We start from the raw sequence: 12,228 nt of genomic DNA, 5'->3' as shown, positions 1-12,228 counted from the left end.
TCATTCACTCATTCATTCATTCATTCATTCATTCATTTAACACATATTTGTTGACAGACTACTGTGTACACTAGGCTTGAGGTACATCAGTGAACAAATGACAAAACGCTTTTCTTGATGAACCCAAACTTCTAGTTGGGAGAGAAAGACAATAAACAATGACGATAACCAAATTCTGTAGTATATAAGAAAGTGATAAGTGATAGAGGGAAAAAATAGTAGAACAGGGTAAGAGGGGTCTAGAATGCCAGGGAGGGTAGCTAGGAATTTTTAAACAGATAGCTTGCATAGGCCTCATTAAGAAGACGCTGTTTGGCTGGGCTGGTGGCTCATGCCTATAATCCCAGTACTTTGGGAGGCCAAGGCGGGCAGATCATGAGGTCAGGAGTTCGAGACCAGCCTGGCCAACATAGTGAAACCCTGTCTCTACTAAAAATACAAAAATTAGCCAGACGTGGTGGCATGAGCCTGTATTCCTAGCTACTCATGAGGCTGAGGCAGGAGAATGACTTGAACCCAGGAGGCAGAGGTTGCAGTGAGCCGAGATCACACCACTGCACACCAGCCCGAGAAACAGTGCAAGACTCTGTCTCAAAAAAAAAAAAAAAGAAGATGCTGTTTGAACAAGGACTTGAAGTTGGTGAGGGCATGAGCCATGTGATTCTCTGAAAGAAGAGTGTTCCAGAAAGAAATAAACTGCCAGTCAAAGGCCCTTAGCAGGAGAGTGCATGCCTGGTGCATCTCAGCAATGATAGAGTCCGGTGTCACTAGACTAGAATGGAGTGAGTGAGATGGAGACTAATAAAAGAGGAACTCTTCCCTTTCACTGCCATCACATTTTCTCAGATGGTCTTTCCTTGGAGTAACTGTTCCTTGGATTAACCCCACCTCCATTGTTGAGCCAAACAATTTGGAACTCCACTTCCCCTATCCCCAACCATCACTCTCTGGACCCTACCTCTGTCATTATGGGCTCTTGACTGATCATTCCACCACCCCCCTCCCAACACTGCAAGCAGCCCAGGTCTCAGTCAATCCTCCCCCACAGAGGATGAGACTCCTGTGCCCTTGCCAATCTGTGGGACACGTCCTATTGTGCAGCAGCAGCGCATATGGCACCTGTACCGAGTCATCTCTGAAAACATCAGCGAGTGGAAGTGCATGGCTTTTGCCAAGGTGCTGACACCCTTCCTTGGAGCTCTTGTCTGGGAGTGGAGGACTACAGTGGTGCGGAAGGGGAAGAGTCTAAAGCTGACAGTGAGCCCTCCTCCCTGCAGTTCAGCTTAGCTATGGCCCAGGAGAAGACAGAGGGCTGGCTGACAGAGGCAGCACGGATGAGCACAACCCTGGGGCTGAACAGCCCCGTGCTGCAGCACTGCATGCGCATCCTGGGGGAGTTTCGCAGCTACCTGCCCCTGCTCGCTAAGCTGGGCAGCCTCCAGCCACAGAGTCTCAACTGCCAGTGTCTCCTGCGAGGTATGTTTGGTTAATGTCAGAGGAGGGGGAAAGGTTAGAGCGATGCAACAACTCAGTTTCCTGCTGCTCCTGATGGAAACACCTTTCCTCCCCAGGTTTGTCCCTACCTTTCCCACATATTTCAATCTCTTTTCCTCAACTGGGACAAAAATTTTTAACTTCCCTTACTACCTCCTCTCTGCTGATGGTGGCTGGGCTTGGACTGGGGCCTTACCTCTGGGCTCTGAGTTGTGCTCTAGACCTTAGGTTCTAAGCTGTTGACTCTGTGTTGTGCTCTAGGATCTGCTATCTGGGGTCTAAACTGGGCTGGGCTGGGCTCTGGGATATGGGATATGGGCTGGACTCTGTCACATACTGAGTGTTGCTCTGACTTGTTTTCTCTACCTCCAGCCCTCGGGCTGGGCAGTCTCCAAACTATAGAACTCCTAACGCTGGGCCAGCTGCTTACTTATCCACTGCTGGAGTTTGCAGATCGAATCAACCAGGTGGGGCCTGCAGTACGGGGGCAAGAGAAGTGGTCCAAAGCCAGGACCTGAAATAAAGCCAGTCAAGGCCCAGCAGTCCCTTTAGACAAGAGGGTGGTGGGTGTTTGGCATGGGATTTAATGGGGGTTGAGACTGCTAACCTGCCTGAAGGGCAGGAGCAGTTTCTTTAAATCTCCAGATGGGGATTTCTTGGGTGCTTCCAGACTCCCTGTGACTGAGAGTATGTCCCTGATGGGGGAAGGAAGTGGGTGGCAGCCCCGAAGTTGTGGGTGAACAGAATGGCAGGTGCCCCCCAACACTTATCTTGTCCCCAGAGAGCATGAGCTGACTGAGGTATTTGCTCAACTGGAGCCTTGCAAAAGTAGGTGGGGGTTCCAAAGCAGTGGCCCCAGGGCAAGGTAGTTAGATGCTGCTGATGGTCTATCTTTGAAGCCTGATGGTCCCCCTCTCCCTTCATCTCTGACACCTCCACTCTCCTGAGCCCTGACCCTTGAGTTCTGCCTCAGATCCAATCGCCAAGTCCCAGCTCCAAGCCTATCCCCTAATCAGTTGCCCAATCCTAGTTCCTGAGACCCAGCTGTTCCAGGTCTGGCAAAATGAAAACGAACGAATTCATGCCCAAGAGACTATACGGCAGTTGCAGCGGTACTGGGAAGTGCGCCAGCTGCGCCTGCTCAACTTCATCCTGCATGTACCCTACGAGCCCCCAGCCTCAGAGCGCTCCAAGAGGCAGGTGCTCCGCAGCCCCCAGTGGGAGGTAGTGGACAAAGATAGTGGCACCTTCATCCTCTCAGGTGAGACTCAGTCCTTGTGACCTAGTGAAAGCCCCCTGCTGGGGGCCATTTTCATCCACCATATCCATCAAGCCCTGGCAGATCTGATTCTCTAGCCAGGGCCCCATCCTTACTAGACAGCCTGAGACATTAGTCTGTTCTGAGACAGTGTCTTCCATGTAGCCCCCTACTGTCTTAATCTCCTTGTGATCCCCTTCCCCTAACCTGTCTCTACTCAATGCCTGGGTCCTTCAGCAAAGGTCCTTCCTCCCCTTTCTGCCTATACTCAGAAATTCCTCATGGTCAGTTATCTACACCTTTCAATGCTCTGTCCTCTAGATTGCACCCTGCTGTCTAATTTTATGCCTCATTCATTAATTCATTTCTTTATTCTCTCCCTCATCAAACCTTCATCCTCTGTGCTAAACTTTACACGGGAGACCTTGAGACTTACAGACAGTATCCCTGTCCCTCAGAGATTTCTGAGTCCAGTGAGAGACAGACAATATTATAGGGATAAACAAAATGGAGCACCTTACCGAGGGCAGTAGAATCTCAGAGAGAGGACCAGCTCAAAGAACCAGAGAGAGAATCAGAGAAGTCTTCTTTAGGCAGAGGCCTTATGCTGACTCTTTGAAGGAGTAAGAGTTTGCCAAACTTGCCAGGTGAGAAGGGCAGACCAGACAAAGGGAACAGCATTTACATAAGCATCCAAGATGATATAGCTGGGGCATTGCCAATAGAGGAGAAATTTTCTTATTCAACACAACTGGAACCCAGTTGGTGAATCCAAAATCTAATGATGCATACATAGTTTAAGATTTTTATTTTAGCAAAATATATGCATGTACATTTACTAACCTTTTAAGCTAATGACAAGAGCTTTTATTTGATTTGATAGTTCCTCACTGCCTTTCTTGCATTAATGCATTGTCTACTATTTCTGCTTTCACTTTCTGTAAAGTTGGGCAGCAACATGAAGACACTTTTAAAGTCCCTATGAAGGGAAGGGCCTTAGCTGCAGGAGCTGGGTACCGTGTGGAGAGAGGGAGGTAGGGAGAGGACTTGCAAGGAGATTGAGACAGTTGGGAGTTACATAGAAGACACTGTCTCAGAGTACAGAGCTTTTCTAGATTTTTATTATAAGTTCCCAGTTTATAAAAAATTGACTTGCCTATACCTAATAGCATATGTTTAATCAGTTTGCCTTTACTGAAGCTTTCTGTGGTTTCCATAGAAACAGCAACTTTTCCCCCACCAATGTGTCAGTGGTTGTTACAATATTAGATTCAACTCTTTACTTACAATCACAACATAACTCACATAAATAGATTCGCAAACACACTCTTATTCTTAGTGTGCATACACTTTAACTAGTGGAAGCAAAAATGTTTGGATCTTCTAAAGAATAGCTTGAAATCTGTGAGTTTCAGTTCAGTTAGGGCTTTAGTCGGTATATTTGATGGTAAGAATGGGGAGCATGAGCTTCTGTTTCTATTTCTCTGTGGCTGGATCCCAAATAATAGTGGAGGAGGGGATGGAGCAGATAGAACTGGAGAGGATCAGATCATGCAAAGTCTTGTGGGTCACATTAAGAATTTACTCAATAACATGAAAACAATAGAGAGTCACTGTATGTTTTTTATGGGTAGTAACATAATCAGATTTTAGTTTAACAATATCATTCTGGTTTCAATATGGAGAATGGATTGAAAGGAGGCAAGGAATGGCAATTGAAAGATCAATTAAGGGATGACTGGTATAACCCAAGTGAAAAATAATAGTGGTCTAGACTAGGATAGTAGCAATGGGGAAAGAAAAGTGGGTGGACTCAAGCTATGTAGAAGTCAACTAGGCAAGATGTGTAACTGGTTCAACTTCTGCATGGAGGAGAATGTAGGTCCTTTCTATTCTGATATAGATGTTCCTTATTACCCAAATTCTTTATCCTTTTCACCTCTTTATATCCAGTATTTGGTTAGGGGTGCCTTTTCCAGCCATTTGCAGCACATTGATACATGGCACCCAGCCTCCTTGTTCACATCTCCCTTATTAAGGACTTGTAAGTTTTGGTGTTGACTAACACAAAGGCTGGATGTCTGCAGTTAACATTTGCACCAAGATTGAAAGGAGATCCTCTTCCCACTTTTGTCCTGAGCACATTTTATGCTAATCCATTTGCCCATCTCTGACCCTGGTTCTACACTTTGCCAATCTGCTCCTACTTGATCTCTACCACTTTTCTGCCTCATCCTTAGATTTCTCTGCTACCAAAAGTAATAAATAAAAATTCATAGTGCAGAGTAAAGGCTCTGGATAATCTGGGCCTTAGGATGTCTGTGAGCATAATTTCAGATACCAGCCTGGGTCCTACCAGTCTTTACTTCAGCTCACAGCCCTTCCTCCACCTTTGCTCCCTTTCAGTTTTCCCTTCTCTCTCTAAGCTAGCATTTGCACCAAGCACTTGTATGGTTGAGGTTTCTTCCTATGGGTTCTCTCCTTTCTCTGTACCAGGTTTTCTTTTCCTGTTAACTCTGGGCATGTTAACCAAGGACAACATCTTTGTAGTGGCCACACACCATGAAGCTGGTGACTTCATTCACCCAAATAAACCCCAAATGATGGACTTGTTATGTACTTAATTCTTAGCTCAAGAAGACAGGTTGTTACAGGATTGGGCACACCTACAAATTATTAATCTCCCCCTTTAGATTCTTTAGAACTCCCAAATTATTAATTCTCCCCCTTTAGAACAAGGATATATATGAAAATGAAAGTATAATATCAGGACCATCACCCCCAAGGAAGTTTGTGCTTTTTATATATCATGTTGGCAGACACAGCTCAGATCTAGGTCAAGTGAGACTTCACGCTACCTCATCATAACCTTCCCCCAATTAGGTGAGAACTTGAGGTCTGTGTGGATATGCAGAGGAAAGCTGAAGTACACTTACACAGGTAGCTGTGTGGAGGGCTGTGGCCTGCCTCATTTCCCATAGGGCATAAAAGATGGGCCTCTTTGCCTCCTCACATGGGGAAGAGTAAGGGAAGGGGATAGACAGTTTTCTTCCCACCAGGGATGTCTGGAGAGTTCTACATCTGTCTGAATAAACCTCCTTTCTTGATTGTTCTCTCATTTTTACCCCAATTAGTGTCCCTACCTCATTTCCAGCCCTAGTCTAACCAAGCACTTGTGGCATGAAGAGATAACTCTTTAAGCAGCACCAGGGAGCCAAGTGCTAAGACTATAGAGAAAAGTTTGTTCTCAGCTTCTCTACCAGGACCCCTTTTAAGACAGAATGGGCATTCTTGCTATAGAAATATGATGTAGGGTCCTGGAGCCATTGAGCCCTCTTCCCAGGCTAGAGGCCCTAGTTCTTACAAAGCACTTCCATGGAGTTAGCTTGATATTCACAGCAGCTAGTCAGGGAACTCAGCTGGCCTGGAGTCTGCCCACAGTGCCTTGGGAAAGGAGGAGCTTCTTCTCTCACCATTTTGAGACCCAAGTGCTTTATAGGCTCTACATATTGACTGATGGAATCCTTAAAGGCAGAAAGGGCAGCTGGGCATGGTGGCTCACCATGGTAATCCCAGCACTTTGGGAGGCCAGGGTGGGTGGATCACCTGAGGTTAGGAGTTCGAGACCAGCCTGACTAACATGGTGAAACCCCATCTCTACTAAACATACAAAAAATTAGCCGGGTGTGGTGGCACACACCTGTAATCCCAGCTACTCAGGAGGCTGAGGCAGGTGAATTGCTTGAACCCAGGAAGCATAGTACAGTGAGCCAAGATCATGCCATTGCACTTCAGCCTGGGCTTTTTTTCAAAAAAAAAAAAAGGAAAGAATAAAGATAGCAAGGGCATCAGGGTCTCTCTAACTGCCTCTCCTGGAAGGTCCCCCTGGTCTGCTCTTCTCTCCCCCAGCCCCGGCCCTTGCCCCATCTGACTGCCAGTTCAGCTTTTTCTGTCTTAGATTATAGCAACCTGCAGGATTCCATCCAGGAAAGTCTTCAGGTGTTGTCCAAGATCCTGGCCATCCAAAAGTCAGGAGACTTAAACAAAATAGCTTTGGAGTGGATGGCCATCATGCATGGCCTGGGTAAGTGCAGGCCTCTAGTCAGGCTGATGGGTGAGACCTGAGGCAGGATGTGCCAGAGGGATGGGGGTGAGAGGTGGAGGTTGGGTGGGAGAACATATGAAGAATAGAGTGAGGACCTCCTTCATGGCTGTTTCTTGGGATGAAGAGATCAGGTTTTTATTCACAGTGAAAATTTTTTCTCCCTCAAGCAGGATCCCCGAGTCCTGCTGGGCAGAGTATTTTGCTTGGGCTGGCGGGGCACCTGAGAGGTCAGGAGCAGGGTGGACTCCTCTGCAGAAGGTAGAATCCTAGTGTTTCCCACCAGCATTTCTCTGGCTGCTTACACAGGTGCCCTGCTGGAAGTGTGGCTGACTTTCCAGCAGAAGTGGATTTTTCTGAATAAAGTTCTGCATGAGATGAAGATCCAGTTTCCTAATGCTGACCTGGTAGGGAAGGGGGTTAAGGCAGAGAGGGCAAAAAGGGTTCCTGAATAGCAGGGCTCAGCGTAGGAAAGGGGAGCTGCCACTTCATATTGGCCCTCACTTTTATCCTCTCCCTCACCACAGAACTCTCGTTTCAAGGTCATGGACGACCAGTATCGAACCCTGATGCGCATCTCTGTAGCTGACCCCATGGTTCTGTCACTGGTAGTGCCCAGTGCCAAGAGGAGCCCTTACTTCCAAGGCCAGCAGCTGCAACAACTGCTGCAAGCAGGATCGGTGGAGCTGGAGGGCATCATCATGACTCTGGAGAGCGTGCTCTATGGAGTGTGTGCTCACTTCCCCCGCCTCTTCTTCCTTAGTGACAGTGAGCTGGTAGCCCTGCTGGCTGCTCGACTGGAATCATGCGAAGCCCAGCTATGGGTACGACGCTGCTTTCCTCATGTGCATGCTGTGAGGTTCAAGTCTTGCCCAACTGGTGAGAAAAACATGGATGACTGGGAGTCAAGCCCAAACGCACAGACTCAGGTGGAGGCACTTGCAGTGCTAGGGGCGGGTGGGGAGGAGGTGAAGCTGCAGGGTCCCCTTCCTCTGCATCCAGATCTCCCTAAGTGGCTGGCCTCTCTGGAGAAGTGTCTACGCTTGGCACTGGTGCACATGCTGCAGGGCTGTGTGGCTGCTCGCCTTGCTCGAGGCCCATCTCTAGGTGAAGCCCTCAAGCAGCTGCCCAAGCAAAACAAGTTGTACCTGCAACTGTATGTCCAGCACTGGATCGATTTAGTCCAGGCCTTCCCATGGCAGTGTGTGCTGGTGGCAGAGGAGGTGGTATGGCGGGCCGAGATGGAGGAAGCTCTGCTTGAGTGGGGTACCCTGGCCATGGTCTCCATGCATATGCGCAAGCTTGAGGTACTGGTGAATTTTTTGCGGGCCCAGAGGGCTTCCCAAGGTGGACAGTCCCTGCCTTCTGTCCGCCAGACCAGCCTGCTCAGTGCCCTGCTGGTCATGGCAGTGACTCACCGGGATATAGCACAGCTACTGGAACAGCACCAGGTCAGTGATCTCACAGACTTTCACTGGGTCCGCCAACTCAAGTATCACTTGGGTTCACCTCACATAATCCCCAAAAGCCCCCTACAGAGTCTTAAGACTACTACGTCTTCTGAACACTCTCTGTCACCAGCAGCATGCTGGATAGATGTGCTAGGCAGGTCCTTCCTGTACAATTATGAGTACTTGGGACCTAGACTAGGGCCTCTACCCAGCCTGCTGCCAGAACGGCCAGCACTGGTACTATTATTGGCCCTAGAGGAGGTGGCCTGTGGGACTCTACTGGGTCCTAATGGTGTGGGCAAGAGAGCTATAGTGAATAGCCTGGCACAGGCCCTGGGCCGCCAGCTGGTGATGCTGCCCTGCTCACCTCAGATAGAGGCTCAATGCCTGAGCAACTATCTGAATGGTGCCCTGCAGGGTGGTGCCTGGCTGCTGTTGGAGAAAGTTCAGCAGCTTCCCCCTGGCTTGCTGTCTGCCCTGGGCCAGCGCCTGGGTGAACTGCACAGCTTGTATGCCCCACTGTACCAGGAGGCTTCCCGAAACACAAGCACCATAGACCCCACCCAGCCCCAGCTCCTTGGCAGTGGCTTCTTTGAAAAACATCATGTGTCTATGCGCCTTGGCTATGGCTGTCTCCTGGTACTGCGTGCCCTGAGCTCTGCTGTGCCTGCCAACCTGCACCTGCTGCTGCGGCCTGTGGCATTGGCATTGCCTGATCTGAGGCAAGTGGCAGAGCTGACTCTGCTAGGTGCAGGGATGCGGGATGCCTTCCAGATGGCTACCCGCCTATCCAAATTCTTCTCTCTAGAGCGTGAGCTGGTGTCTGGGCCCCTGCCCTGCCGCCTGCCACTGCTCAAGCAGATACTGGAAGACACAATACAGACACTAAATGTGGCCAAGGAGGAACCGAAGTGCCAGCAGCCTCGCAGCCTAGCTGCTATTGAGGAGGCTGCCCTACTGCATGCCCTACTGCACTCACCACTGTTTAGCGTTCTCAATGGGCTCCACCTGCACAACCTCCGAGGGGTGCTGTGTGCGCTTTTCCCTAGTGCCAGCCAAGTGCTGGCAGAAGCTATGACTTACAAGCTGATGAAGGCACTGGTGGTGGAGGAACTGCAGCAGGTAGGTCTGCATCCCAGCCCTGACATTTTGGGGTCCTTGGAACAGTTGAGCCAGGCCCTGAGCCGGGCCTCAGGCATTCTGCTCCTAGGCCCTGCAGGCAGTGGCAAGACCACTTGTTGGCACAGCTTATTTAAGATCCAAAATCGGCTGGCAGCCATGGAGGAAACCTCAACCCAAGGCTGCCAGCCTGTGGAAATTACCCACCTGTACCCCAGTGGCCTCAGCCCCCAGGAGTTCCTGGGATGGTTAGAGGGCTCCTGCTGGCATCATGGCATCTTCCCCAAGGTACTTCGTGCAGCCGGCCAGTGTAACAACATGGGCCAAAAGAGGCAGACAGAGGAATCAATGGGGATCCAGCACTGGATAATATGTGATGGAGCCTCCAGTGCTGCTTGGCTGGACTCCATCACTTGCCTCCTGAGTGAGCTTCCGCAGCTTAGTCTCCCCAGTGGACAGCAGATAGCACGACCCCCAGGCACCTTTCTCTTGATGGAGGTGGCTGATGCAACAGGCATGTCCCCCACAGTGGTAGGCTGTTGTGCCCTAGTCTGGTGTGGTGGAGAGCAGACTTGGCAGTGTATACTTAGTGCCCTGATGGCATCCCTTCCCTATGAGTACCGCCTGCAGCACCAGACAGTCGCTGAGCTCAACCACATGGCTGAAGTTCTGGTGCCTGCAACATTCCGATTCCTCGCGCGCCAAGGTGTCAGCTCTCTGCTGCAGGTACACGGGCAGCAAGCTGTTTGTGCAGGTGTGGCAGAAGTTACCAGCATGGCACGCATCTTGCATAGTCTGCTTGACCCCCACCTGCGCCTAAAGGAGGAGAAGGCCCCTGGCCCAGGTGGGAAGATGGAAGGGCTGGCTTGAGAGAGATGGAGCCTTAAGGGTAGCTGGGGTATATGGCTGGAGCCTGGGGCATGTGTTCTTTGGTGGAGTGAGAAGTAATAGTGTCAACCTTTTTTCTTTCTTTCACCTTCCACCTTCTTCTACTGGGGCTCCTTTCGTGGCCCTGGCAACTTTTGCAGAGGACCTCAGCTGTAGTGATTCTGTGGCCCAAAGCTTCAGGTCTTCAAAAAGCAGCTTTCTAAATCGGTCCCAGGTTGACAGTGACGATGTGCCAAATAAGTGCAGGGAACACTTGCTGGCTGTCAGCAGTTTTCTTTTTGCCCTGATCTGGGGCTTCGGAGCCCACCTTCCCTCCAGGTACCTACCGGGATGGGGGATGGGAAATGCAGAGGGCTGAGATGGACTGGCCCATGGAAGTAAAAACCCACATGACATCACTGTTAGGGTATGGTGGAGTCTGTGAGTGTGTCATAAATGGAAGTGTTGTAACTGTCTGACGCTTTTGCCTGTGTGTCCATCTGAGCAGGTTCTGGCCCGTCTTTGATACCTTCATAAGGGATTCTATTAGTCGCCTCTCCAACTACCCTGAGCCACCACCCTCAGCCTTGGTGTTTGATCTACATGTAAGCCCTGAAGATGGAACACTGGTCCCCTTCACTGGCCAATACCTGAGCAGCCACATCAAAGGAACTTTGGGCACCTTTCACCCTTCTATCCAGGTATGAGGACAGTAAGGCAAGAGCTAGGGTTAGAACGTCAGGACTTACTTTTGGGGGTAATCCATGTTCAAAGATCAGCTGAGGCCCACTCTAGGACAAGTCCCCTAGACTTTTATTTTCAGCTAGATTACTCTCTTATACTGGAGGTGCTGCAGTAAGTCCCACTTCTGTCCTGCAGACTGAGCGGCTCTTGTATGTGGTGGACCTGCTTCTGTCAAGGGGGCAGCCAGTGCTGCTAGCTGGAGAGGCAGCAACAGGGAAATCAGTCTTTGTGGAGGTGCTGGTAGAGCCACATCACCCTTACATATACAGCCCCATCCACCCTGCCTTCAGTTCCACCCACCTCCGTCTCCTGCTGAGCAGAGGAATCCAGGGCCAAACACAAGCCAGCCCACAGCCTGGGCATCACCAGGATTCTAAAGCCTCCCTCCTCTTCTTGCTGGAGGATCTGCACCTGGCCACTTCTGGTGAGGAGCTGGGAGGAGGGAAGGAAGGAGCTACTGTCCTCTCTTGAGATTATAAAATCCCTAGCAATATTCACTGACTCTCAAATATATGTCTATAGATCTAACTTTAATGTTTTGTTCTTAATATCCTCTCATTCTACATATGCTCCCTGAATAATCCCATCCACTCTCATGGCCTCTTCTCTGCTTTGACTGCTAAATCTCTGTCTCCAATCTTGCCTCTTTTCTAAGCACCAGATCTGTCTATCCAGCTGTCTACTGTATGTCTCCACCTTGTTGTCCTGTTGGTACCTCAGATCCAACACTGAGCTCATCATCTCCCCGTGGCCAAAATCTGCTCCTGTGTGTCCTCTTAGTTTCACCATCCAACCAGTCATGTAAGCCAGAAATCTTGTTGACATCTCTTTCTTCTTCACCAATATCCAGTTACCATGTCTTTTCAATCCTACCTCCTACATATTTCTTGAATCTTTCCACTTATTTCCATGGTTCAGATGATCTTTACTTGGAAATCTGACAAATGCTCTTACAAAGCTTTCTGTGATGAGGCTTTCTTCTGTGTCCTCTTACACTCTCTCTAATTGGGCTCAACAAGTCAGGCTTCCTTTACACCCTGGGATTGCTGTCTTCTCTGCCTTCTTTATGTGGATAAATCCTACGTATTCTTTCTAAATTACCTAAGGCAGTAGCTTCTCCGGGAAGCCTGATTCATAGGCTCGGTTAGATATCCATCCTGTGCTCTGTACAATAACCTGTGATAACCATGATA

General features: G+C 49.5%; 1 protein-coding gene across 1 annotated transcript in view; it reads left to right on the top strand.

Moving 5' to 3' along the window:
- DNHD1 (dynein heavy chain domain 1) overlaps positions 1-12,228 on the top strand; it is a 74,386-nt gene that overhangs the window by 40,119 nt on the left and 22,039 nt on the right. Inside the window, exons 14-23 of the mRNA XM_011972503.1 lie at positions 1,049-1,176; positions 1,278-1,476; positions 1,867-1,961; positions 2,548-2,755; positions 6,711-6,836; positions 7,164-7,261; positions 7,382-10,268; positions 10,453-10,630; positions 10,800-10,992; positions 11,171-11,459. Of these exons, the coding sequence (XP_011827893.1) occupies positions 1,049-1,176; positions 1,278-1,476; positions 1,867-1,961; positions 2,548-2,755; positions 6,711-6,836; positions 7,164-7,261; positions 7,382-10,268; positions 10,453-10,630; positions 10,800-10,992; positions 11,171-11,459 (4,401 nt within the window). The remainder of the gene's footprint in view (positions 1-1,048; positions 1,177-1,277; positions 1,477-1,866; positions 1,962-2,547; positions 2,756-6,710; positions 6,837-7,163; positions 7,262-7,381; positions 10,269-10,452; positions 10,631-10,799; positions 10,993-11,170; positions 11,460-12,228) is intronic.

This window comes from Mandrillus leucophaeus, unplaced genomic scaffold, assembly GCF_000951045.1.
Source record: "Mandrillus leucophaeus isolate KB7577 unplaced genomic scaffold, Mleu.le_1.0 Scaffold1296, whole genome shotgun sequence".
Classification (NCBI taxonomy): Eukaryota; Metazoa; Chordata; class Mammalia; order Primates; family Cercopithecidae; genus Mandrillus; species Mandrillus leucophaeus.
The sequence above is the reverse complement of the archived record's forward strand: the minus strand, read 5'-3'. Positions and strand labels throughout refer to the sequence as shown.